This window comes from Vulpes vulpes, chromosome 7 (genome assembly GCF_048418805.1).
Source record: "Vulpes vulpes isolate BD-2025 chromosome 7, VulVul3, whole genome shotgun sequence".
Classification (NCBI taxonomy): Eukaryota; Metazoa; Chordata; class Mammalia; order Carnivora; family Canidae; genus Vulpes; species Vulpes vulpes.
Genome location: NC_132786.1, coordinates 2147839 through 2175514, shown reverse-complemented (window position 1 = coordinate 2175514; position 27676 = coordinate 2147839). Strand labels below are relative to the sequence as shown.

Below are 27676 nucleotides of genomic sequence, written 5' to 3'. Positions count from 1 at the left end.
TTGAGGGAGGTAAGTCCCTCTAATTACATGGTAAACATGAATTCAGTATATCGAATTTTAATCATTATACATCTGAAATACTAAAAAAGTCAACCATCAACTACAAACTTTGGAATACGGTTTCTGAAATTCTAACCATTATAATGTTAAGAACTCTACAATACGTATTAATACACATCCCAAAAAGGATAAACAGACTTTTTATATAATATCTGAAATGACAGAGTTGGGTTTTATGTTTAAAATGGATTCTTCTGTAGGCCATGCAGGTGACAGAAAATCGAGCAAAACATTTATTCTAAGGCTCTATTTTTTTTATACTATTTAAGCACATAAAATTTCCCAACTTTAATTTCCCAGCCTGCCTTCCTTCCCTCCTTGGATCAGAAAGGTGTTACTTCTCCAAACCCACCCACAGGCAACTGAGGAGCTGACCCCTGGTTCCTCTAACAAGTGTCAAAAGACATACCAAGCAGCCAATTTTAGGCTGAGGCTTTTTATAAAGAAATTACACGATTCCAAATTTGCAGAACAGCCTGATTCCAATTTACAAAATGATCATGGTCTAAAAGCTATTTGGAATACAAAGTGGGATTCATTCCCAAACCAAAACCATTTATCCTTCAAGGTTCATTAGAATACACAAGTCCCTCTAACAGAAAAGATCCAAGGTCATATACTGAGCTGCTGGCTCAGATGAACTGCCAAACCCCTACTATCAAAACATATTCCTTACAGATAAAAATGGTAGACAGTCCTAACACTTAAATAACTAATTATCACACAGAAATAATAAAAATACGTAACATCCAAAAAGGCTCTTTCACCTATAAGTTTAACAAATTCTCTCAATGAGTTAAAAACACAAAACATTCCTTAAAAATAATACCAAATATCAGAACCTAAGAGGTTGGAACAGTCCTCTAGAGACAATTCACCACGTGTTAACCACATATATTCAAAAAACAGAGGGAAGAATGAGAATAATGCAAAAATCACATTCATAAAGAGAAAAATAGTAAAATACAGTAGCTCAGAAAAATACACATAAACAGTTTTTAAAAATAAAATATAAAAACCACTTAAGCTTATCAAGAAAAACGAGAGAAAAAAACATTTGAGCAAGAAAAGAATCATTAGAACACTTAGATCAACTTTATACAAATAAATTTCAAAACCTGGGTGAAACCGATAATTCCCAAAAGTGATCCAGAAGCAATAGAAAATCTATCTACTAGTACCAATATTATTTAACGCAGTACTGAAGATGCAAGCCAATGTGATGAGACAAGAAGATAAAGTCCTAATGACTGGAAGCAGAACATATCAGTAACTGTGTATATAGTTTACTTACATAGCTGGAAATCTCAAGTAAGAATCCACTGAGAAACTATCATAAACAAGGACAACTGAGTATGGTATCAAGGTATAAAATATATAAAATTTAATGAGAAAAGGCCAGCAACAACCTATTAATAGCTAGAGATCATCTTAAGAAAGAACACACAAGAGCTACATGAAGAAAATTTGAGGTTATTAAATGACACAAAATGAAACTTGGTCATATGGCTACATTTAAACACTTAACTGAAGTGCCCCCTTAATCCTCATTTTAAAATGTCAGTTTCCCCTTAGGTAATTAATAAATTGAATGAGGTTCCAATAAACATACTACCTGAACTTTTTTTAATTAGATCAACTAAAGATTCTAAAATTTACATGAAAAAAAACAAGCAAGAATGGCCAGGAGATCAATGAATAAAGCCTCCTAGACAGAAAGACCCAAGGAACAAATGCAAAGAAAAAAGACCCAAGCACACATGGTGATGGGTGATGAAGGTGGCATGGCGTCGCAATGAAAGGGGGATTTTTTGGTAAGTGGTATGGAAACAGCTTGGTAGCCTTCAAGGTGGGGAGGAGGAGTGGATCCAACATTCTGTAAGAATAAAACTCCAGTCACCCAAAACTAGATGCAAAAGAATGAAGCCTATCCAAACACAGGGGCCTGGGTTACCCTGCGCTCGTGGGAAGTGATATACAGGTACAGCCGTGGTCATGGTCATTCACTGTAGTGCTATTACAGCAAGAGGCACAAAACCATCCCAATGCTGACCGCCCACCTCCTACAGTGGAAGACAACGCAGCTCTCCGGAGAGGAATAATACCAAGATTAAGTCAAAACAGGGAAAAGCCTGAATAGCATGGCACCTTTTTAATAGGATAGTCAGAAAAAGAAGACTATCTTTGCATTTTGCCAGAAAAAAAACTATAGAAACACAGAGGAACTGACATTAGTGGTTTAAGGATGGGGGCAGAAGTGGCAGGGACAGGGCACTGGACACCTTTTAATACATTTCTGAAACGTGTATCATGTGAATGATGTTCTGTTTAAACAGTGTTTTTGTTTTTTGTTGTTGTTATTGTTTAAACAGCGTTAACTAAAAACAAGCCAGAAACTGTTTTAAGTATTTTACACAGAGTACTAAATTTAATCCCCACAACCAACAGCTTATGACCTACTGTATTATTCTCCTCTGACATAGACAAAACCCAAATTAAAGCACAAAATGCTGTATTTAACGTATGTTTAATAATGTATTTACTGACTCATTTTACTGAGGAAAAATCTACGTTGTGGGATATTTTGTCAAGGATAATGCAATGCAATGAATGCTGTGGAATCATTAAGGCTAAATCATGAAGAGACCCCACTGCTCCCGAGTGCTCCAAATGAACAGTCTGCCATTCCACAGAAGCAGAGTTCACTAAAGTGAACTAATTATCTATCTTCTATCTCCCCAGCCTGAATAAGGAGATAAATACTCAAATCTAAAGACCACAGTGAAGTAACTCTTGTAATAAATGTTCAAAAGTAGTATTCTACTTCCTTTGATTTGTCTGTACAGAAAGGTACAAGAAATGCTACATCTATCGACAAATTGGAGGAACCATTTCACGACTTCAAGCAGAGGTTCCACCCAACTTTTTTGTGATAGTGGTAACTGAATGCAGTTTATATTATTTTTAATAAAAATTGAACATAAAAAAAAATTGAACATAGTTTATAAAATGACTGTGTGTAAAGGCAAATTAAATGCAATTCAAGGCAACTATTTCAAGGGCTGTATGAAGACAATACTGACACTTCGTATTTGTCCAATGGCTGGCATACCAGATTATTAAAACTACCAAATCATCAAAACTAGGAAGGTACTAGGTTTAACCACATAGCAAGGACATGGGAAATATAATAATTCTAAAAACCTACTTGAAATTTTTCTAATTGAAGGTAACTACACCACTAATACTACACACACTCTCTCTCTCTCAAACCATTTCCAGGTCATGATACATATCACATAACAAAGTATGAGATACAGCAAATATAAGGTGATAGTGCAAAACTCACAAGACATACCTGCGTGGGCAGGCTAATGAATATTAAGAGGTACCACTGGATAATGAGGGAGAAAATTCTATAAAAGCCAGCCATAGGAACTCAAAAGGGCAAAGCACTGCTAAGGGCCACTCAGTATAGCGGAGCCAACTTTACATAGGTCAAAAGCCCCTGAAGGTGTGACCTGGCCATAGATGGTTGCACTAAAATGTATTCTGGAAAAAACTAACCTTTATTAAAGTAAACTCTGCTTAGGAAACCAAAGAGATATCAAATATGTTTTCAAAACAAGCACCTCAAAAAAAGTTGGTGCTTTTTAAACTGTGCTTAAAAAATTCCTATTACCTGGAAAAAATGTCCTAAGAAACCTAAGAAATCTCATTCCCCAGCAATGTCAGAAAAGCAAAGTAACATTCTTATGTGACAGACTTAAATTTCATTTACAACATTTTATGCTTTCCCTATATTCAAATGCAGATTTTTTTTTTTTTGAGAGAGCCAGAGTGAGAGTGCGTGCGCACAGGGAGGGAGGGCAAGGGGGGCGGATGGGTCACAGACAGAGGGAGAGACTCTCCAGCAGACTCTCCGCTGAGTGCACAGCCAGATGTGGGCTCGATCCCAGGACCCTGAGACCATGACCTGAGCCAAACATCAAGAGCCAGACGCTTAACCGACTGAGCCACCCAGGCGCCCCCAAATACAGATATTTTTTAAAGTAACTTTCTCAGAGGACGCCCCCCCCCCAAAAAAAAGAATACTAAATAGACAAGAACATATATAAGCATCTTTTCAGCCAATTTCTTAGTCAACAAAATTTGTTCATCAATGTCGCAGTGTTGCTCTAGGCTATCAGCGAGTTCACAGTAACAGCTTTATTACAAAACAACTGCTTGGTTAGCATTTATGGAAAAACCACTGACCTGTATTCCAAATTAGCGGGCGACAGGCGGTCCAAATTAAATACACGTAGAAGAACTTCACAGCAACCCTCAAGCAACAAAGTACGTAAGAACAAGACTCTGACACTAACATACTTTTCAATCATAACTGCCAGATTAAATGATAAATTCTAGTTATAACAAACGACAGTACTCTCCAAGTTGCTTTAAGACATAATTCCACAACAAAGATAGAAAAAGAAAACGTACAATAACTGCACTTACGATGTAGGAAGCAGTCATATTTAAAACATCGCCTACAGAAAAGCGTATGAAATGAATGCAAGCTTTGCTCCCTCTGAACAGATTTAGCATTTGGTCCATCGATGTTCGGGGTACATTCAGGAGGAAGCGCACCTGGGAGCTGCTGCTCGGTGAGCTCTTTATACCTGACATTGACCAAGAAAAACGCAAGTGAAGCTGTAGCAAAACCTGCTTCTCTGAAAATACAGTTTCTCAAAGGTGCCATGTATTATTTGTGATGTTCGCCTTGCCCACAACACACTAGTAAAGGTCTAACCTTCAACGATCTTGATGGAGACGAAGAGCCAATTAAAATTATGCATATGGCGTATCAAGAGACAAGTTCACAGAAAGGATTCAGATCGTGGAAAGTGTCACCATATGAATTAAAATAAATTTCAATGACACTAACGTTTCTACAAGTGTCCAGACAAATTCTCCTCTCCGCGTACTACGGTCAATGAAGTTGTGTGCTTGCTCTCCCTACAGTAAGTGTCCTGCAGCAGGGCACCACACACACAGCTTCGAGAACCGTGTGGTGCTGTCAACCGAGGAAGCCCAGGGGCTTACCGGCTACATTAGTTCCGTTTCTCATCAACCTCAACGCTGAGCTAACATACCATACAAGGCAAGATTGCCTCAAAAGAACAACTCTTACTTTTCCTTTAGTTCTTCTGCTGTGCCCTTATCTGGAAACATTGAGGAAATGGCTTCAAAAATTTTATCAGAAGGAAATTTCCGAGGTGGGCGGCTTTCTTTATCTAAATGGGGAAATATGAAAGGGAAAAAAGATGAAAGCAAACAAGTTTCAAACCTTCCTTCTCCATGCAACCACATCTAACAAAGTGGATTTCCTAAGAAACTATCATCTCCCTGTTTCCCTTACTTCTGACTATGTTACATGTATCCACGGAGTGCGGGTAGCCAAACAAAAACAACTCCAAATCGAATACAGAAAGTTTTTGGTGCACCGGAAGGCAAGAGACCCAGGTTCTAATCCCGGCTGGGCCACTGACTGGGTCTGTGACCTTGCCTGGCCACTACCCACGGGGGTCAGTTTCTTCAGTGTAAAATGAAGGAAAGAACACGTGATCACTGCCTGTTACATCAACATTGTGCTTCTCTCAGACTGCAGTTTTCCCCCGCATTTTTCTATGCAATTTAACAATGAGCTCTGCCTGTCTCCGACTATGGGCTCTGGTCTGGGGTCCTCTAGCTTTCTGATAAGCCATCACTAGCACAGGGGTTAAAAGCCTGGGCTCTCCGGTCAGTTGGAGGAGCTACCGTCAGAATGTTCTGGGCTGTTTCTTCCCAGTAGTATAATATTAAATAAGTTACTTAACTGCACTGAGCCCATCGCTTCAACCATAAGAGAGAGATGATGACAACAGCCATACTGTGGGGCATTACGAGGAGTAAATGAGCTGGTGCAGCACATAAAGTGACTGGCACACTCACTGCCTGTAGGTAGTCAATGATCAATATGTTATGTCATAATGATGATTATGATGATTACCCAGCAAAATCCCAAAAACAGAGTAACGTTCTTTTCGTTAGCCAAAGGAAATAAAGACGCCCGAATACAGGATATGTTACATTTTGATTCTATTACATATTGATAGGATATTTCAGAAAAGAAAAAAGAAAAAGAGAAAGAAGGAATTAATAACAGTTTGTGATTTTTTGTTTTTGAAAAATGCTGTCATGGCTACACACAACCCTAATAAACAGACATACCATCTCTGTTCTCCTCTAGATCTTTCTGTTTTTCTTCTCTTTCATCAGGATCATCTCCATCATCATCATCATCATCATCATTGTATTGACCAAGAGCATTCACCAACTCCACAAAAATTTCATCATTTATAAACCCACATTCTGAAATTCATCAAGTCAAATATCAGAAATACACAGAGGGAAGTAGTAACGATAAAACTGTATGTATGCCTTTTCTAATCTGGAAGAAGAGCCAGGGCCTATTAATTAACACTAGAACACTGTAGTTAAAATGAGGCAGGAGGATCATTTTCAAGTCCGGCCAGAGGCAAAGTTAGGAGGAATTTCTCTTCAACACCTGTCATTTTCTCTTTGCTCACACCTTCCCCCAAATATCCGCTGCTATACCCATATACTCTAGAAATTGTGGCCTCAGCCTCCTCCCAACAATGCATGTGAAGACCCTCATCTCCCCAAGAAAGGGACAGTGATGATGATGTTACACATGCTCCCCTCCTGCCAGACACTCTGACGGGTCTCCCGGACGTGAAGAACAGCAGCTGTGACCACAGAGACAGAAGTGCAGGTCCTGCAGCAGCTAAGTGGGACATATTTCTGAGCACAGGGTCTTCTGTAGCACATGTATCACATAAGCAGAGCCCTGATCCTAATTTTACTATGAAGGAATCTTAAAATCTACATACACTCAAACAACTCTATTTACATGTTACTGGCATTATAATTTATGTGATAACCAACTGCGCATCTTTTAAGTATCAAAAAAGATTCTTCAATTTAAAAATAGAGAAAACATTAAAATGTTTAGGATTGAAAACAGGCCCTGGCCACTCCAGCAATAAACTTACTTTTAATATTTAAAAAATGTGTTTTTAGCACGTATGCTTAAAAAATTCAAAGTATCTTTCAATTCTTTGGCCCCTTTTTTGAAGAGAATAAACACAGGGCTCACCTCTATCCCCATGTACTTTTCCATCATAATTTTTTATTAGTTCTTCAATGAAAGTCCCATCCTGATCTAAAACTTCATCCCCCATATATGGAATGTTATGTAAAACAGTTTCATCTTCCACCTAAAAATAAACATATTTTAAAAGCAAGTTAATCTGAAGTATCAAAATATTTTTTAAATCAATGTCATGTAATGTAAAATACATTTTTTCCTAAGTAGATGTCTACCCAGTTCTCCAGATTTAGACAGGAAACTCTAAAACATAAAGACCCCCTCCTACCAATAAGAATTATCTCAGAAATCAAACTGTTAAAACATTTTTAAGAAAAAATACCCTCTTCACCTAATCTAACATGTCAATCATTAAAACTTACCAACATTTCATTACCTCAAGGAAAAATGTTGTGCTTTACGATATGACTCATCAATTTTAAGATACACCCCGTGTCTGAGAATCGATGAAATGTGGTTTTACCAAAACCACTTATAAAGAGCTGTACACAGTAAGATAACATAAGTAAGGATTTCTAAACTTCACTTGATGATCTAGTTATTCAGAGACCTTCAAAATAATAAAAACCTAGGGATATAAAATCAAGTATCGGGCAGCCAGGGTGGCTCAGTGGTTTAGTACCACCTTCAGCCCAGGGTGTGATCCTGGAGACCTGGGATCGAGTCCCACATTGGGATCCCTGCATGGAGCCTGCTTCTCCCTCTGCCTATGTCTCTGCCTGCCTCTCTCTCTCTGTTTCTCATGAATAAATAAAATCTTTAAAAAAAATAATAAGTAAAAAGTTTATGCCAAAAGGATCTGCTCTTATATATAAAATAAGAACATACATGGGGGATCCCTGGGTGGCTTAGCGGTTTGGCTCCCCCTGCCTTTGGCCCAAGGCGTGATCCTGGAGTCCCAGGATTGAGTCCCACACGTCAGGCTCCCTGCATGGAGCCTGCTTCTCCCTCTGCCTGTGTCTCTGCCTGTATGTGTCTTTCATGAATAAATAAATAAAATCTTTTTTAAAAAAATACAATATTTCAATGATGAAGAGAACAAGATGCCTATCAAAATTATCATTCCAATCAAGACGACAGATGAGTTTACGAAGGTTTAGAAGACAACAGAGAAAAAAGAAGATGCTAACTTAGCCGGGAAGAGCCCATCCACAAAAAGTTCAGGAGAAGGGAGAACTTCAGAACACAAGGGACTGGGGATACCTGGCTCAGTGGGTTAAGCATCTGCCTTCAGCTCTGATCCCAGGATGCTGGGATCAAGCCCCACCACGGGGAGCCTGCTTCTGCTTCTCCCCCTCTCCCTCTCTCTCCTCCTTCCTCTGCCCCTCCCTCCCATTGGAGGGGGCTCTCTCTCTCTCTCTCTCTAATAAATATAAATCTAAAAAAAAAACCAACAAAAAAACCACAAGGGACCGGAAGCAAACATGCATGGTAGGGAGAGAATCTTCAATAAAGAATTAAAAAGACAGTGATGACAGATAAAAAACTAGAGGGTTCTGAAGTCCATATTTAAAGAGACAAAGGTGAGGATAGGTGTATCTTAAGAAGCCTGTAAACAGGGTATTGGTTAAAAACAGAATTTTAGGAGAATAATCTGATTAACAGAGTGGACTGGATAAGAGGACAGGAGGCCATGACAGGTGTGGCTGTGGAGGTGCCTCAGGCACAGAGCACAATCAAAATGAAGAATACACCAGGAAAAGGCCATGAGACACACCGGGGACTGTCATGCAGCAGCAGGCAGGAAAAACGAGGAGAACAGGAAAATCTCAACTAATCCCCAGATGACAAATTTAGGACAACTGCAAAGTTCAGAAAGACAACAGAATCTTAGACAAACAGGGGAAAGGGAAGTTGGGGGAGAAAGTACATAAGGGATATAAAATTAAGATTTAGATTTTAATGCACTGATCTATCTAGAGTCAAACTTACATACAACTAAAGAGTCCAGTTTGCGCCACATCTCACTTTCACTAATCCCATTTAAACTAGAAGTGTTAATTTTTTTGGATAAAAGCCAAAATTAAGTTATAATTGTCTATTTTGTCTTCCCAACTGTATCCGTGTAAGCTCTGCTCCCCCACCAAAACATATCCTAACCATGATATAGTCTGCCTAATGTGCCTTGGTCAGTGACCAGCAAAACCCATGGATAATTCTAAATAATAATGACAATTTTAAACACTAGATCCTTTCAGAATTGTAGTCTATGGAAGTATGAAATCTCCCATAAATTCTTGCAATTCTTAAACTAAATGTTTTTTGCATGAAGCCTTAAACACATGAGGCAATTACAGAAGAGTATCTGAGGTTTATCTTTAATCACTCACTGTAAAATCTTTCAGTTACTAAAGACATTAGAAACAACTATTTAGGGTAGACCCAGTGGCTCAGCAGTTTAGCGCCGCCTTCAGCCCAGGGCGTGATCCTGAAGACCAGGGATCGAGTCCCACATCAGGCTCCCTTCATGGAGCCTGCTTCTCCCTCTGCCTGTGTCTCTGCCTCTCTCTCATTCTCTCTCTCTCTCTCGAATAAATAAATAAAATCTTTTAAAAAATTTTTTAAAAATAAACATATTTTTAATCCCAGGTAGAGGGGGATCCCTGGGTGGCGCAGAGGTTTGGCGCCTGCCTTTGGCCCAGGGCGTGATCCTGGAGACCCGGGATCGAATCCCACATCGGGCTCCCGGTGCATGGAGCCTGCTTCTCCCTCTGCCTGTGTCTCTGCCTCTCTCTCTCTCTCTCTCTCTCTCTGTGACTACCATACATAAATAAATAAAATAAATAAAATAAAATAAATCCCAGGTAGAATTCCTGCTCAACACTTTTTCTTTGGAGAATATTTTAACTTGGAAAGACTAGAAAAAGAGGAACACCACAAAGGCTTATTCAAATATATGTATTAGTTAAAAAAAAAAATCACTGAGTGTTATCATTTCAGTAACTTTTTTTTTTTACTTGTTCTTGATTCACAAGAAAAGTGTGTTTTATTTAAAATAAGTGATAATAAAGTAAGCAGATCACAGATGTACATACCATAAAATTCTGCTGAAGGGGAGACCAAGAATACATTATGGGTACTGAAGCGACCGCATTCAGAGTCTTTAATGGGATGACTTGTGTTGGAAAATCCAAGTCACTGGTCACTGAACACTAGAACAGAAAAAATAAAATTGACTCATAAGAATAAAAGGACAACCTCAAGTGGTAGACATATTATAAAGGAACTCAGCCCACTTAAATAATTTTGAAAAGGAAATCCCTTTACCTAAGACAGAAAGGTTTCTAAAAACCATGAAGGATTCTCTCTCCTTCTCACTTTCTTTTACTTAGGGTGAAAAAAAAAAAAAAAACCGCTTCAGATTTTGCAAATTTTTAAAAAGCCTCCAACGACCCTTCCCATACTTACCAATATCGATCAGAATCAAAAACAGTATTTGCTAGCCTCAGGTTAACTGCTCCTTGCTTTCACTATAAATTTCTTGGCTTGATGCTTAGTTTCTTTTACATCTCCACCACTTGGAATAATATTATATATACCAAATATGCCTCTTAAATCTCAACTAATAATAATATGGAAACTATTAGGTTCACCTTTCTTATCTTTATCTTCCCTTTTTAAAAAACCCAAGCATCATTTGCTATTACCAGATGATAAACAAAGATGAAGGGTCATAACAGATCTGAGTTTCAATCACAACAAAAGAAATTCCTACCCATTCTACAAAAGTATAATCTCTAAACTAGTAATAATAATAATAGGTAATATTATTAAGCACTTTCTACGTGCGAAGCACTATTTTAAACACATTCCATGTCTTTTATTTTTGTCCTCATGACAACACCGTAAGATAGGGATTAATTCTTAGCCCCCATTTTACAGGTGAGAAAACTCTGGTGAATACAAAGGTCAGTAAATGGCCCAAAGCCATACATTAGACAGGGCTAGAATTTAAATCCAGAAAGAAAGTCTGACTCTGGAGCCTCTGCTCTTACCCACTACACATACTTCCACGATACTGTATCTCTATCATGTTTAAGTGCATAGACTCTCTGGAAATACCGTATTTCATCCAACCTACGATGACATTAATTTCAAGGCATTCCATTACTTTCTGTATCAGTAAGAAAATAATGTTGCCAGTTAAACTGTAACAAAGCTTTCTTATCACAGTAATTCTAAGATGCATTCCAGTTTCAGATGTTAAAACGTCAAAATTTTGCATCTCTGATTCTATGAAATACGGTAAAAATCTGTGCCCAAATGATGACCACAGCACTTTCTATCCTGTCTAGGAATCCAGCTTTTCTTAAAGAGTACCATTATCCAATATCCAATTAGCAGGCTTCCAAGAACCTTCTCAAAAATACCCTTGGACATATATTCATAATCTACAATCAGTGAAAATAGAGCAAAAAGAAGAATTGAAGGAGTAAAATGAAACCAAAAAATCATATGTCTACACACGCATAATTATTATATGTTAAATTTTTATTTGAGAGGTCTGAAAAATAGCAGGCCTAGATTTGGTGAAATTACAGTGAAAATCTTTGGCTTACAGGCCACACCTGGCCCTCAGCATCTCATCAGGCCAGAGGGACAATCTTGCAATGGTCACAGTCACTGCAGCACAAAATAGCACCTTCCTGGTGGAAGTGAAGGTTTAAAGGTAAGAGTAGTTAGAAAGAACTGTGACAGTGATTAATCCATTAATTTGCTTTCCAAAAGGGCAAAGATAAAGATAATAATACTAGAAAGCTCGTAGCTCAAGTCAATGAGGAGGTGTGAACGGTTCCCTGCTACTCCAGAGCCACAATCTCTCCCTGTGCCGCACTCTGGTCTCTGACACGGTTCTTCATCCATCCGTCCGTCCAATAATCCAGTCATAATCGCAGTTAACATTTATTGAGCACGTACTATGTTGCAGGCACTGTGCTAAGTGCTTTGTATACCTTATCTTAACCACTGCTCCTCTCAGCCTTTGGTGTCACAACCTCACAAATGAGGAGGAGACTGAGGCTCACAGAAGTTAACTAACTTGCCTAGTCAGAAAGGTAGCTAATTTCCCAAGCCAGGACGGAAGCCTAAGTCTGACTCCCAACAGCCAAGCGCTCATCACTGTGCTCCACTCCTGCCCTGGAGAGGCTCCCAGGGTCCAAGGACGAGCACAGCTATGTGCGGCGTGCTTGCTGGGCCGAGATGCCCTCTCCCCCAGGTCCTTCTCTTACTCCTGTTACTACCAAGTTGCCTCTCCTCCTCCCTGCCTAACTGGGTAGGCTCTGGGGCCAGGAGGGGTTCTAATTACTGAATCAAGTATTATATGCTGTCCAGGGAACGTTAAGTACAAAGTAATCATAATGTCTTAGCAAAAAAAATTAGAGTTTGGGGTTTTGCTTTATACTCAGGGGGAAGTAAATTAATACTGTGACTTTAATTCTGAAGAGTAGCCTCCTTTAAAGCTTGAGGGGTGAGGGAGAGCGTGTGGCCTCTCCAGCTCTGACTTACCCACCTGGCTTTACCTAACATCTGAACCTGAGGCCGTACTTAAGGTTAGAGACAGCTTAATGGTATGCTGCTCTACTACCAGACAGGAGGGACTCTGCTTCCTCTATTTGCTCTAATGCTGCAGACAATGCTCTGCATCTATTGAATGGGGTCCGCTGGTTTTTCCCTTAAATAGAAAGAGCTCCAAGAAGCACAAAAATAAGATGGCAAAGGCTGCAGCACTAAAGTACTACCTCCAACCCCATACCTCTGCCATCCCATGACCCCAACATCTCAATTCTGAGTCCTAGGAGAGTCACCAGGGGGTCAGAAGGAAGCTCTCTGAGGGCAAAAAGCAGCTGAGACGGTGTGGTTTCAATTCTGTCTTGCAATGATACTCAGCACAGTGTCTCAAAAAAGAGTAGGCACTCAAAAAATGTTTCTGGAATGAACAGACTGCATTTGCTGATTTTGCCTAATGGAGATTTCACTCCAATTTCTCTTTAAAGCTACGAGGGCATCTACTTAGAAAATTGAAGGTCTACACCCATGTCATTATCTATGTAGCATCTCTAGAAACCTATTCCATTCCTTACCTATTAAACCTTAACTAATAACCATATTCCTTTCCATTTACGAAATAATCTTCAAATGCAAAAGCATTTGTTGGTAAAACAAGTTTGGGAATTCTTATTTATTGACTTAACAGGAAAATAACTCAAAAAATTCCAGTTACTTACCAGTAACTTTTTTTCTTTGAAAATGTATCATCCTTGACAGTTTATGCAATTAAGTCTCATATCACTCAAAGTACTGAAAAGGATTTTGACCTCCTGGGTCTCCAAAGCATTTGACCTGATCACAGTCAAGCGTCCTGGACTCAGGAACTCACTAGGAGACCTACCATCGACAAATAGAATTCTCCAATTCTAGTTCCTACTTGAGGATCACACAAGGACATTATTAGAGGTGATTCATCATCAATGGTAAAGAAGGAAAAAAAAAAACTCTATTAGTTATCAAGGATGCTACATTTTCAGAGAAACACAGCTTACTGGTAAGTAACCGGGTTCCTCTGAGGATGGATAGACTTACATCAACCAGCTGGTACAATAGGCGACTGTGTGGCTGGACCACTGGGAGCTGGAGAGGGAAGTCAAGCCAAAAATAGTAGTTGTAGGAGTACACAACCAAACTGAGACTCTTGGCAGAAGGCTGGTTCCAAGTAAAAACTGTGTTATGGAAAATCGTAGAGGGAAGAGCAGGTGAATGGCCTGCAGGGAAGGGAAAGAAATTAACACACCCTACTATGTGCCAAGCACTGTGCTAGAGACTTTACCAAAATTAACTTCTTTAAAATTCACCACTACCTAGGAGGTTGGTACGACTCCCCATGTTACAGTGGGACATCCCAAAGGAAAAAGAGCTATGGCCATCTGGTCTCTGAACAATCTTTAACATCAGAAGGGTGAAGTCCAACTTCCATATAGTAGGGGGGAGAAAAATACAGTTAGCCAAGTTAAAAAATATTCTGGGATACTGGTTGGTCCATTTAATTCATGCCAGAGACACAATGAACTGTTGATATTGTCTAATATCCTTCAATCTTTCCAATTAAAAATAATAAGGAACCATCTTACATCTAAGGGGTAGGAAAGAAGACATCAACTGTCCCGCAGATCTAGAGAAAAGCAGAGGATGATTTCTGAAACTGCCTCTACTCTTCAAAATCACAGCAGAGAATAGGTAACACACCCCAATCTTAAGCTGGCCCTTCTGGTGAAAATGATAGTGTATATAATTTACTTTCAGACTGCTTTTAGGCCAAGAAGTTCTAAAGAAAAAAAAAACGAAATGAGCAAATATCAAGCTTGGATCAAGAGAAGCTGGACAGAAGTAGTCCCTAACCACGCCTCGGGGGCTGATGAGGAGGCCAGGGAGCACAAGACACGAGAGGGTCTGGTGGGACAGAGTCAGAAATAAAAATCAGGGAGACAAACTCATCAGATCTTGACAAAGACATAGTCAGTACAAGCAGCTCATCGAGGGTGTTGGAACTGAGGAATCAAAGAGTGGCTCATAACCAGATGGTAAATTATTTCCATTTTTGTTTTTAAATATGTTACAGAGCCATCCCAGACTGGAGGAAGAACCCCTACCTGCAACGTAGGGCTCTTACTTCTGAGTTCACTTAAAGTATTACAGAAACGTATCCTGTGTGTCAGTTCTTACACTTCTTTTCAGAAGAAAAATACACATACACGCATTTAACACAGAACACAGAACACGTGGAATGTAATTTCAGGAAGTTTAGACCCTTAACTCTTCCTTGCATTCTAATTTCAAAAGCTTGATCCCAAATGAAAGCACCATAAATGTGTCAACTTAGTAATCCTATTAAAACCCAATGCACAGGGAAAAAACCCAATGCAGTCTGGGGTCAGACGGGGCTGAATTAAATCATTCCCCATAATCTGCAGTTTTGCTACAAACTCTATTTTGCTAAAACCAGAAATCAGAAATTGAACAAGAGCCAATACGTAAGTTTTGGTAAAACTACAAAATACCCAAAAGGGACATGAAGCAGCTAACTGAAGCCATGCAAACTCAAAACACCTAATTCAAGAATAGTCCTAGGAGTGGGAAATAAGATCATTTCTGACTCTGAAAACAAAACAAAACAATCAAGAACAAAAGAAAGCAAAAACTAAGAAATGGAAGCCAGGCACTACTGAAGCCCCTGGGTTCCATACGCCGTGGTGGGGTGCTCGCTCCATAGCCCTGCTTCCGAGAGTGGGCACAGGCCTGAACGCTACAGGGCAGTAGAGGCACGAATTACAGTGAAGAGGTGAGACTGGCACCAGGCCCTGGTCTCTGAGGATGAGCACTAAGTCCTGGCTCAAGGGTAGATCTGCTCTGGGGACCGTCGATCAGGTCAGCCAAGTCTGCTGACCTTTGCAGAAAAGATTTATAACTGCCTCTTGACTATCCACTGGCTGTTCAGTGTTGCAAAAGAAAGCTAAACAGAAATATACTATAAAAATATAAAAACCAAATCCCCCACTCATTGTTTATACCAGAGGAAATTGCTGATGGGTTAAATGATATTAAAATATAAAAGTGAAAACAACTAAATGGAAAGATGGAGAGGTAATTTATATAAGCTTTCCTTTTCAAGCCTTTAGAAACACAGAAATCAAAAGAAAAAATTATAATTTGATATATAAACTTTTTTTAATATTTTATTTATTTATTCATAGAGACACAGAGAGAGAATGAGAGGCAGAGACACAGGCAGAGGGAGAAGCAGGCTCCATGCAGGGAGCCTGACGTGGGACTCGATCCAGGGTCTCCAGGATCACGTCCCGGGCTGCAGGTGCCGCTAAACCTCTGCGCCACTGGGGCTGCCCTGATATATAAACTTTTAAAATTTCTATAAGCCAAAATATACCAGAAGTAATATCAAAATGGGGGGAGGGGGTGTCGGCAAAACATGATAAATAATGAATATTTAAAGAGTATATAAAAGTCCTCAAAAATCCTAAGAAACAATCCAACCTAATTTTAACAGATCCAACACCCTAATAGCCAGTTCATAAAAGAAATATAAACAAACAATAGAAACTTCACTGAATAAGAAAAGCAAACAAACCATAGTAACATTTTTACCTTTCACACTGACAAAGATCCAAAGACTGATATTATGCATTGGGAACAGAGATGAACAGACACTACCATAAACAGCTGGATGGAAAATCCTTTGGGGGAACAATGTGCTATAACATCCATAAAAATTTTAATACGTGTATCCTTTTAACCAAGTAATTTTATTTCTAGGAACTCTTCCTACAAAATTATTCAAGTATACAACAATACAGATGAAAGGTATTAACCAAAATACTAACTGCAAGAGTAAGAAAAATTTAACTAAAATATTCATCAATTAAGAATAGGGCAATGAATGATGGTATGTCCCACAGTATCAAACACTGCATTCTTAGAGATTGGGGACCTGGACAGAGGTTGTAGTGATGGCCCAAAATAGGGGGTGGGGAGATGGGCAAAATGGATGAGGGGAGTGAGACACAGCTTCCTTATGACGAAGTCATGAGAATGAAAGGCACAGCAGAGGCACCTGGGAGGCTCAGTTGGTTAAACATCTGATTCTTGGTTTCTGCTCAGGTCATGATCTCAGGGTCCTGCTCAGTGGGGAGGCGGCTTGGGATTCTCTTTCTCCCTCTCCTCCTGCCCCTCCCCCAAATCCACACATGCTCTCAAATAAATATTTAAAAAAATAAGAGGTACAACGTAGGGAACATTGTCAGTGATACTGAAACAGTGTATGGTGATAGGTGGCCACACCTGTGGTGAGCACAGCACTAGGTGCAGAGAAATTGAATCACTATGTCCCACACCTGAAACTAATCATTAGGTGTGAACTATACTCAAAAAAAAAATCTTTTTTTAAGTGACGGCTCAAATTGGCAGGCACATTTTATCTGGCCAGTAACCATTTGAAATAAAATATATATTATCACTATTAACACGTTATATGTAGAAAAAGAGATGGGAAAGATTAAAAATTACAGACGTTGAACTACAGGAACTTTTTGCCTTCTGTTTTATATATTTCAGTGTAGTTTGAATTCTCAAGAGTCATTTTGTAATGGCCTTTTAGTTGAAGAGAACGATTAAAAGAGTTTCATTAACCCGACAGATATTCACATGACCTGGTATAAAACTCCCTCAATCAATACAAGGTAGCTCATGAAATCTGTCCGGCCCTCCCAAAAATGGTACTCCCCCCTAATATTCTTTCATAAAATTAAGAGAAGATAAAACAGAATCCTAAGCAGTGAATTTAATTAAGTCAATCCATGTTATCCTAGAAGTTCTAGGTCTAATAACATTTTATTTCTTCACAGCAATAAACACTTTTAACAATGCAGGCTAGACTTTCATTTCTTCTGGTTCAACCTGTTCTTAAAATAGCTGTCAAAATTTGGTTTTGCATTTTGGGAAAAGACCTGATCTTTGTAGATCAGTGATCTTTGATCTTGATCAATGATCTCATAGTCAAATAGTTGACTATCTGCATATGTAAAACACCAACCATATAAACAATGGTCTAGGAGAAAAACAGTGAACTGGAAGCAATTTCTGGTTTATTGTACAAAGTAAACATTTGACATTTTTGAAAAGATTCTGTATCTTACATTTGAAAAGTGAATTAAGTTCAAAAACTAAACTCAGACGTCAAATAGAGGATATAAAATTAATAGGATAATGATATAAAAACTCAAACATAAGTGACCTTTTTTAAAAACGACGTTTTGGAAAAGCATAGGACACAGTTTCCTTTCAAAGAAAAAAAAAATAAGGAAAGCCATCTTTATGGTCATTTAAGAAATGTTCCATCTATTTCAGCCTAAAGAAAGCCAGAAAGGAAGCAAAGGCTGCAATGATTTGAAAAGTTCTACGGGTGGGGAAGGACTCCACTCCCCAAACAAATACCAATAAAGGGTTAAAAAGAAGCAAAGAGCTACAGAGAGCCAAGTTGGAAACTAGTTCCCTGAGAAAGGCTGGCTGTGTTCAGACTGAGAACCACCCGTTTATTTCTAAGACATGAGAGAAATGACCTCACTCCCCACCATATTTGCTCAAATGGCTCATGAGAATCTAGACCTACTGGTTCTACAATTCTGAAATTTACAAAGGAAAGAAAGCATGAAAAAAAAAAAAAAGGAAAGAAAGCATGCTACTATACTGAACGTTGAGAGGTATTTAAGAGCACTAAATTACATACTGGGTGCACTAGCATATCATTCTTTCTTTGTAAATAGTAACAAAAATTTCTATTTACAATTAACTGAGGAAACTGCATTATGAGTCAATAAATAATGCAAGCAAGCGCTTAAGTGTAAATGAGCCAATGTTATCCTTCTCCTTCAATAAAAATAAGTCCAAACTGCAAACTTATAAACTGACTACATTGTTATTTTCAGAGAAGCCTCTTCACCACTACCACCCCCCCAAAATTTGCAAATATCAAATGACAGATGATGAATCCAAAATTCTTTCAATCATTACTAGGATCAAACCTGTATGTATTAAAATGTTTTAATTCTTCTTAAATGTGAGGACTATGATGGCTTTCTAAAGATGCTGCTGTGTTAGACATCCTGAAGAAGCTGCATGTTTAAATATACACTAAAAATTCTATTTTCATTAGTAGACAAGACACAAAATTCCTACAAGAATATTAAATTCTCCTGGGAATCTAGAAATGCAGATTGGCAGGGTATTTTTAAATTACTATACGAATCACACCACTTGCCCAGAAAAACAGACATCATTTGAGCAAGCCTCTCTTTCAGTCCTAATACACACAGGTAATAAAAATCTTGACAGGAAGAATCAATGAAGGAAAGTACCTTGTGGTTTTTATCAAGAAATGGACAAATATACAAAAAGCAATGCACCCATAAGAACTCCAAGAGTAACTCATAAACCAGGCTCTCCATTAAAACCGGAGAAACAGACACATTGAAGAACAGGACTACCGACGTGAAGACTTAGGGAAGATAAAGTGTTTTACCGATAAGACAAAGTAATGAAAGTCACCTAGAAGCCATGGTTTTTACAAACAACCACAAACTGTATCAATAAGGTGTGCATCCCTTGGTCTGTGTTTATCACTTGGTGACGTTTTTAAGGTGAATGTTCCTTAAAGAGATTAACTGAAGAGCAAAGGAAATAAATGTAAAATACACCGTCACTGCCTACAAGAAGTCAGGAGTAGCTCATAAAGAAAAATATTGACACATAATGTATAAAAATTGCATAGGCAACACCGCTTAGGTTCTGTAACCTCAACGCCAAAAAATAAGCACCCACAAGTTATCTTCAAAACGTACGTTAAGAAAACACTATAGTGAAGACAGGGTCTCGGAGTTCAACTGCAGGGCTCACTAGATCTGAATCAGCATCTACGGCGGCCGCTTCGTTAGATCAGAGAGTGACCTTTGCCAGCCGTTCTTCACTAAAATAACCTAGATAAAAACCAGTCATTTTAAAACTGAGCACATCTACTTTACACACACAGAAGGGATTAAAGTAGAACTGAGTGAAAAAATGAAAACTGTCGTTGAACGGTCCTCAGGCCGCAAAGGATTTAAACAAAGACAGCACTTACAAAGGATCGGCTTATAAAAATAAGCAGTTAATTAAAACAATGTTATAACAGCACTTCCCAATGTTGAAAGCCACGGACTTTAGGTGTTTGGACCGACACTGCAGTCTGAACTCCTGCCAAGCCTACTACTAGGAAAGTCTTTGCAAAACACACTAACTTTTATTTATCCTCCTGCTTCTGACCTACTTCGGGCTCCAACTTTTAAAGCATATAAAAGAAATTGACATACAGCTGGGAATGCTCAAACTGCAGAAAAATAAACAGGGATACAGTCTCATCTACAAAGTAAGGAGATTAGACAGATACCATTAAAGTCCTTCTCAGTCTTAAAATTTTATTATTTTTATTATGAGAATACCAAAAAGCTTATCACAAACTGTATAAACGTGCAGCTTCTTAAAATCAGTGATGATGATTTTAAAGGTGCTTGGAGGTTGGGAAGTAAAAGATGAATCACTTGAGCAGAATCAGCTACCAAGAGCAGCTCAAAAACTAACAGCCTTGACCAGGTCACCTGAGTTCCTGAGGCAAGGGATGAATTCCCTCCTTCCCCTCCTATTTTGTGAAAATGGTTTTTCTCAACCTGCATGGGGTACTAAGTTTAGAAAACAATTTTGGTTTATTACAATTCTCATTTCTTCTTACAACTTCTCACATAAACTCACATTACAAAGTTAGAGATCTTTACATTCAATGATTTCTCTCCATTTGACAAAACGAAAAGCAAAATTCAATTAGTCAATATTAATTTGAATTAATTATACTTGCAATTATATTATTAACAATTCAAGCTGTATATCAACCATGACCTTTACTCATTTCCTAAGGTGTCTGAGCAAAGCGGTGCTCTTCTGGGCCCGCATCAGATCACTGGAGCAAGCTGACTAGTATTCCGAAGCCCAGTGTCCTTGTCCAGGGAGAAAAAGGCCTAATACAACTGTCACAAAGATTAAAGAAGGTTCATGTGTGTGCACAAGTACCTACCACCTACCAGAAATCATTACTGCTGTTAACTTTTACTTATAAGTGTCAGATGGGCTTTCGGTGGCATTCTGAGTCGTAATGGGTGGCAAACCTTAAGTATTCCATGTGTGCCTACTTATTTCTCCAAATTTTACTTTAGAATAAGATTTATTCTTCCAATGAGAAGAAAAGTTTCCTTCTCCTTTACCCTCAAAATTTCTAAATGGTCACCACAGATAAAACTTTTGAAAGAACTACTGAGAAGCCCCATCCTTTCTCCCTTTGAGAACTTTCTGACTAGTGTAGAAACAAATCCCTTCCACCCTTAGTATATTAATACAAAGTCATTTACCTCTAATATGTAGTCCCTGACCTGTGCCAGATGGTGTGGAAAGTGTTAGCAGCAGAGGATATATATTTATACAACTGCAAGCCCAAGCTTTAAAGAGCTGTTACCTGACAAAATGAATAAATGACTAAGAACCATTCCAAGTCATGGGTGGCCAAGACCATCACAGCATGATCACGATCATCACTAGGACCATGCTACTGTGACAGTACTGACAAGTCTCCAAGGCCAGGGTGCCTCATGCACTAACAAATTACTCCGTATTACAATTTTTTATAAGTATCATATCGTCACTGAAAACATTATTTTAGCATAGATCCCACTGTCTAGGTGTTTCCTCCGTTTAGACAGAGAAACAACCATCCACTGTGCAGTTTAACTTAAATCCCAAATAACTTTCTTCCTCCTTCTTGTTTAGGCACCCATTCCAATAACATTCCCCCTCCTATACCATGTTTTCCTGTATATGCCAGGTACTTATACCACAGTGCTTTACCCAAACCCTACTGATCCGTCCTATGCTGTTTTTCAGCTTTTGCCATTTTCTTTTTTTTAAAACAGGCTCCATGCTCAGCGTGGAGCCCAACACGGGGCTTGAACTCATAACCCTGAGATCAAGACCTGAGCTGAGATCAAGAGTCGGCCGCTTAACCGACTGAGCCATCCAGGTGCCCCAGGCTTCTGCCACCTTTTCATTTTGCTGCCACTGTGTTTTATGTGCCATTTAATTATAAAATCTGCCATACATTTATGGCCTTCTTTTCGAAATAGGATTAAGACCTATTCCAAAGATCTTTCTTTTAAAAAATACTATAAAAAAGGACTTCTGATCTCAATACTGAATTTAAAAATTCTTAGAGAGCTGCAGAATTTGAACAAAATGTTCAAATAATAAATAACTTTCTTAGTCTATGAATATGAATGAAAAGGAAATATTTCTTATAGCATGGCTAATTCATAAGGGACCGAAAAAAAGACAACTATGAGTCAGAAAGCCTTGCTCCAAACAGTGATCTGATGAGGCCATTAAAGAGTATTTAAGTTAAAGGTTTTTTTTAACCAACAATCCTCAAAAATCTATGAACCTACCTGGTAACAGTAAAATATATGCTAAACACTACAGCTCTCTTATAGGGACAGCTAGTAGTGGCCTAAGGCGGCCACTAAAAGAGCAATAAAAAGATGGACATCCTGAGGTGAATGACTTCCTATCAGTAACCAACCAACATTGCAAGAGCAAACACCAGAATGCACCGATAATTACTACAGTGCGTGAGTTAACCAACCTCCCTGGTCCCGCGCAATGAGCTCACAGAAGTCAGGATGTGCACAGGCTGTATCCTTCGCTGTTTCCATTCTTGGTTTAAGATTTCCGTTCTTTCCAAAATTTTCTGACGATTGGAACTAAACATACTCTTTAAAAAAAAATGAAGGAGAGGAGAAGAGAAATTGTTCATCGTTAGAAAATGTGTAGTATCTCTAATGCAAGTTAACATCTAGTGATTTCTCAAAAATATCAGGAGCGTTCCTTCAAACACATACAGATTTTACACTAAACTGTGGCTTCCCACATTCAAATAACATAGAAGCACCACACCTGTTATTTTATTAAGAGTGGGCAGGGAACAGAAAATCATTGCATCCTTTCTTTGTTAACATCACATAAAAACAAAATCACAATGACTTTAGGAACATAAAACCATGAAACACATTCCTTTATATTTGGGTCCCAAATCTGCATGTGTAATACAAAAGATACACTAAAAAGATAGTGATTTCTAAGCAGATTGGCCACTAGATTTCAATCTTTCCATTCCCATTACTGTGCCTGGGACAATCTTTATGTTAATTAAGACAGATCAAGGCCCTTGGCTTCCAAGCCTTCATGTATCTTACTATAAATATGACCTTGGCTGAAAATGGACCCTGGCAAATTGAAACTTATCTTTGGGGGGCGGGGCGGGGAACTATCCTTAACGGTAGGTGCGCTTCACAAAAGATAAAGCTGTACCTTAACTTCGTCAGCCCGCCTGAACCTCTTGAGCTGCCGCAGCCGCATGTACTCTGATTTTACACGCTTGCGCCAACAAACAGGTCCCTTCTCAGATTTCTTCCCAGTCTGGCCCATGATTATTCTAAAAGCAATGGTTTCATATTAAAATCACTAATCTAACCAGCCTGAATATGATCATTTGTGTTTTAATCCCCAGCAAACTAACAATCAACAAAATAAACAATAATACATGACACTGGTGACATTTGCAAGGGTGCTCATTCGAGCTGTGGGGTTTTGTCCTTAAAATATTTCATCCAAAATATGAGTTTTTATTTAATACAACTTTTAAGAGAGATTTTTATTGACAAAGGTTTTCCACTCCTAAAAAGCAGCTGTCTTTACAGAAACGTGATCCCATTACAGAAATCAAGCATACTATAACATGCTAGTTTTCTGCCTATGAGATCCACACATGTAGACACATACTCTAAGTTTTTCATCAAGTTAGCATAAATGAAGAATATGATTGAAAGAGAAATCTGAAAATGTAAAATTTACATACAGCACTAAAAGTAAAAAATACACAGTACAATGTACAACAAATGTACAAATTAAAGCATTCCCCCTGCACACACTTTTTACCAGGCTTCTCACCTTAAACACTGTGATAAAAGTCTGTACTTTTGCCTCTTGTGCCCCTTTTACTCACACGAGGGGTTTTTCCACTAGCAAACCAAAAATGCAGCAAATGCCAAGTAAATTCTCCAGGCTTATCTTCAGTTGCAGGCTCTAGGTAACCAATTACGCTTAAACGTGGGGACAGCCTATAGTTCCCCAGATGCCTAAGTACAGAGTCCCCATTTTTAAGTCTAAACAAGTGTCCCCTTCTAGAACATTCACCTCTCAAAGTATAAAAATCATACTTGTATCCTAAAAAATTAGGACATTCTCTCTGCCAGAAAGTACAAAGGGCTGCATTAAGGATGTTTGCTGTAAATTTATCTAAGAGCAAAGGAAAGCCAGAATGTTTTAAATAAAAGGGAAGGGGGAGACTGACATTCTAGAAAGAGCAGGTGACCAATAGAGGAGGTTAGGACTGCAGCACAGCATTTGCACAAGAGAGGAGGGTAGCTTCCCCCACCACAGTGGTGATAAAAGTAAAGCAAAGGAATTCAAGAGTCACTTAACATAAAATTTGGTGATGGCTTGTATATGAGTGGACAGGGGCACCTGGGTGGCTCAGTGGGTTAAGCATCTGCCTTCAGCTCGGGTCATGATCTCAGGCTCCCTGCTCAGCAAAGAGCCGGCTTCTCCCTCTCCTTCTGCCTCTGCCTGTTGCTCCCTCTTTTTGTGCTCTAATAAATAAATAAAATCTTAAAAAAAAAAAAAAAATGGAGTGGATGATGTTCTGGCTTGAATACCTGGTCAGAGTAGAGCCTCATTTACCTGTCCACATAAAACCCTTGGGCACAGAGAAACCGCCTAAAGAGACAAGATTTAGAGGGCGGCAGCCCAGAGGTCAGTGGGTAACTTTCTGTCAGGATAGCCTCCCACCAGAGACAAGGAAAGCAGCCTCGTGGACTACTCTGGCTGAAAGAGGGGCAAGAGAAGCACTGGATAACCATCGAGTACTAGGAACCAGGCCCCAGGCCCCGAACATACAAAGATCAATGACACAGAACTTGCCCTGAAGGAGCTTAGGTGCCACCTAACAAGGCTGAAAACAAGAAAATACAATAGGAGATATACAGGAAAAATTCCGGGGGTGGGGAGTGGCAGGAAAGGTGTTAACAGAACCTTAGAAGTTGAGCTGGATTTCAAAAGGCCAAGAAAGATCGGAAGATGAGCAGGAGGACGGCTGGAGATGGGGCTCTGAAGGCCAAGAGGTCCAGCTGGCAGACCCCACTAACAGAGAGGGACACCTAGCCAGCTGGAGACCCCACTGAGGGAATGAGAAGAATGAAGAGATTTCAGAACTTGAGCCAAGTCGGTCAGATGAGGCCACAGAGATATAACTGAAAAGGTTCTAAGTGTGACCTGAAAAGACTGGACGGAGGAAGATGACCCCATCTCTGAGGCAAAGTACAAAGTGAGGAAGACAGAAGATGGTGAGGGAAGCCAAAAAGACACGGGGGGGGGGGGGGGGGGGGGCGTATTTAAGAAACCTCCGTGCCATTCCTTTGCTTTCTTACCTGCTACTTAACAGAGGAGCTCAAGTAATTCTATGCAAATTCTTTTCAGCCGTGTAGCGCTTCAACGGCCAGGAACTAGCAGGGAGAACCATCAGATAAAAAGGGATTATCTTGCTTCATTAGCTCACAGACTAATCACAACTAGTGCATCTACTGCCCTGACAAATTCCTGGGTGCGCCCCGCCCGCACCTGCCGAACCCTGGAGCAGGGATGTGGGGCTTCCTTCCCACTGTGGGGCAAGACGGATGTGACCCTGGATCATCTCCATAAGATGCGCATCTTTTGTGCTTGGTGAAGAGGTGTGCATCCCATGTCTGCACACTAGAACTCGCCTTGCCAGATACTCTGCGTGCCTTCCATGGCACTCCCACCATGAGCGACAACGTCTCTGGTCAATTATGTCACAACAAAATAGTCTCTCTGACCAAAGGTGTAACTGTACAAGCTGCAAGGTCAACAGCACCACTTTTCAAATTATTCTAGAACCAGCATCTCTGTAAGACAGCGTGTACGGAAAAATCTCTACGTTTCTAAGTTTCACACAGCTCTTCCAGATACAGAAGTATAAAAGTGAAGCTGTGAAACTACAGGATTATCTGCTCAATATGCACAATAGAGATGAAATAAGAAAAATCACGGTAACTCACCTATGGATTCAAATATAAGGATCATAACCTCTGAACAACCTAAGAAATAGGGGCACCTTGGTGGCTCAGTGGTTGAACAACTGCCTTCGGCTCAGGGCGTAATCCTGGGGTCCTGGGATTGAGTCCCACATCGGGGCTCCCCACAGGAAGGCTGCTTCTCCCTCTGCCTGTGTCTCTGCCTGTCTCTCATGAATAAATAATAAAATCTTAAAAAAAAAAGAAAAAAAAGCAACCCAAGAAATAGATCTAAAAATGTGTGGACCGTTCTTTGAATACATAGGGATAAACAGGCTGGTCTACTAAAAAGTAATAAAATTTAAGTCACCATTTAGAAGACTGGTTTACATAAAATAAACCTGCTCCCACTTTCACAGCATTTACAATATATTAAAATCATGTTTTCGAAAAAAAATCATGTTTTCATATTTTTCATTCCAATTCATCCCCACTGTAAGTTCTTCAGGAGCAAGAACCATTTTTACTCATTTATAAGATCTCAGAGCCTGGCTGTGTGCCTGGCAAATACATTTTAAAACAAACAAAAACAGGACACGTCTCCTAACGAACATTGATGGTGAACTGTTCACGAAGTCTAGGTATGCCACGAAGTACGAAAAGGAAGGGTGGGGCCTCCCGTGAGTGGGCATGGAAATGCACCCCACTACCACAAACCCCCAAGGAAGAGGAGTCTCAGGGATGACTCAGACCCCATGGTCCAGAAGCCCTACCAATCAAGAGAGGATGTCCTGAGTATAAAACCTGGAGCGTTTGGGATTTCTTCTTACTAAGGAAACTGATATTACCTTAAGGATCTTTTCCAAACTATAGGGATAACACCAGTACCTCCAAGTTGGTTACAAACACCAAACACTGCCTCACCCTCACCTAGTGCTGACCAAGCAGTAAGCCTCCAAATGTCAGCCAGCCCCGCACCCTTCCCACGAATGGCAGCCTCGAATCAGGTCTTCTGATTTCCACCATACCACTGGCCAGTATGAGAATCCAGTTCCAAATATCTACATGTTGGCAGAAAAAAGCCTCTATTAGAATAACGAGCCACTGAATGGATGAGGATTTGTGAATACACCCAATTTTTACATTTCTCATTCAAAAGATTTGTTAGTTTCATAGGTGAAATGGCACTAAGGGGATTTTTATCCAGGATATGAAAAGGACTTCTCTTACTCAAAACAGTACAACTCTAATCATTAAAACAAGACTCTATCCATATACAGTAAAACCAAAACAACAGGTATTCTTTAATTCAAAGGACAAAGCAAATTATGGCAGGAGACCATCAAAACCTTTGTACAATGCAGCAGAACCTTACAAAATAACACAGATGCAGGTTACATAAGCAAAATAAGGAAAAATACATAGTCCACAGTCTCTTTCCCCTAATATCCTGAACTCCATTGCCCTTGTAACCCCGCTCTGTCCCACCAGAGCAGACGAGGTGTCTGTGCCACCTGCATCAGCTCACCAACCCTTCTCTGAGGGCTACCATCCTCAGGGTGCCAGGGCACACCGCTCCCTGCTGACAGGCACCAGTACACACTAGATAAATGATCAG

The 27676-nt window shown here is 39.5% G+C and overlaps 1 protein-coding gene across 4 annotated transcripts in view; it reads right to left on the bottom strand.

Annotated features, from left to right (window-relative positions):
- The window catches only part of EZH2 (enhancer of zeste 2 polycomb repressive complex 2 subunit), a 64633-nt gene that overhangs the window by 15563 nt on the left and 21394 nt on the right, over window positions 1-27676 (bottom strand). For 2 of the 4 annotated variants that reach the window (XM_072762794.1, XM_072762793.1), the window contains exons 2-8: window positions 23279-23402; window positions 22581-22682; window positions 10312-10428; window positions 7265-7385; window positions 6316-6456; window positions 5237-5339; window positions 4561-4724 (exon numbers count right to left, since the gene is read on the bottom strand). In XM_072762794.1, coding sequence (XP_072618895.1) covers window positions 4561-4724; window positions 5237-5339; window positions 6316-6456; window positions 7265-7385; window positions 10312-10428; window positions 22581-22682; window positions 23279-23395 — 865 coding nt within the window. In that variant the 5' untranslated portion in view covers window positions 23396-23402. Of the gene's footprint in view, window positions 1-4560; window positions 4725-5236; window positions 5340-6315; window positions 6457-7264; window positions 7386-10311; window positions 10429-13855; window positions 14035-22553; window positions 22683-23278; window positions 23403-27676 lie in introns of all 4 variants that reach the window. The other 2 variants (XM_072762790.1, XM_072762792.1) reach the window with 2 other exon arrangements.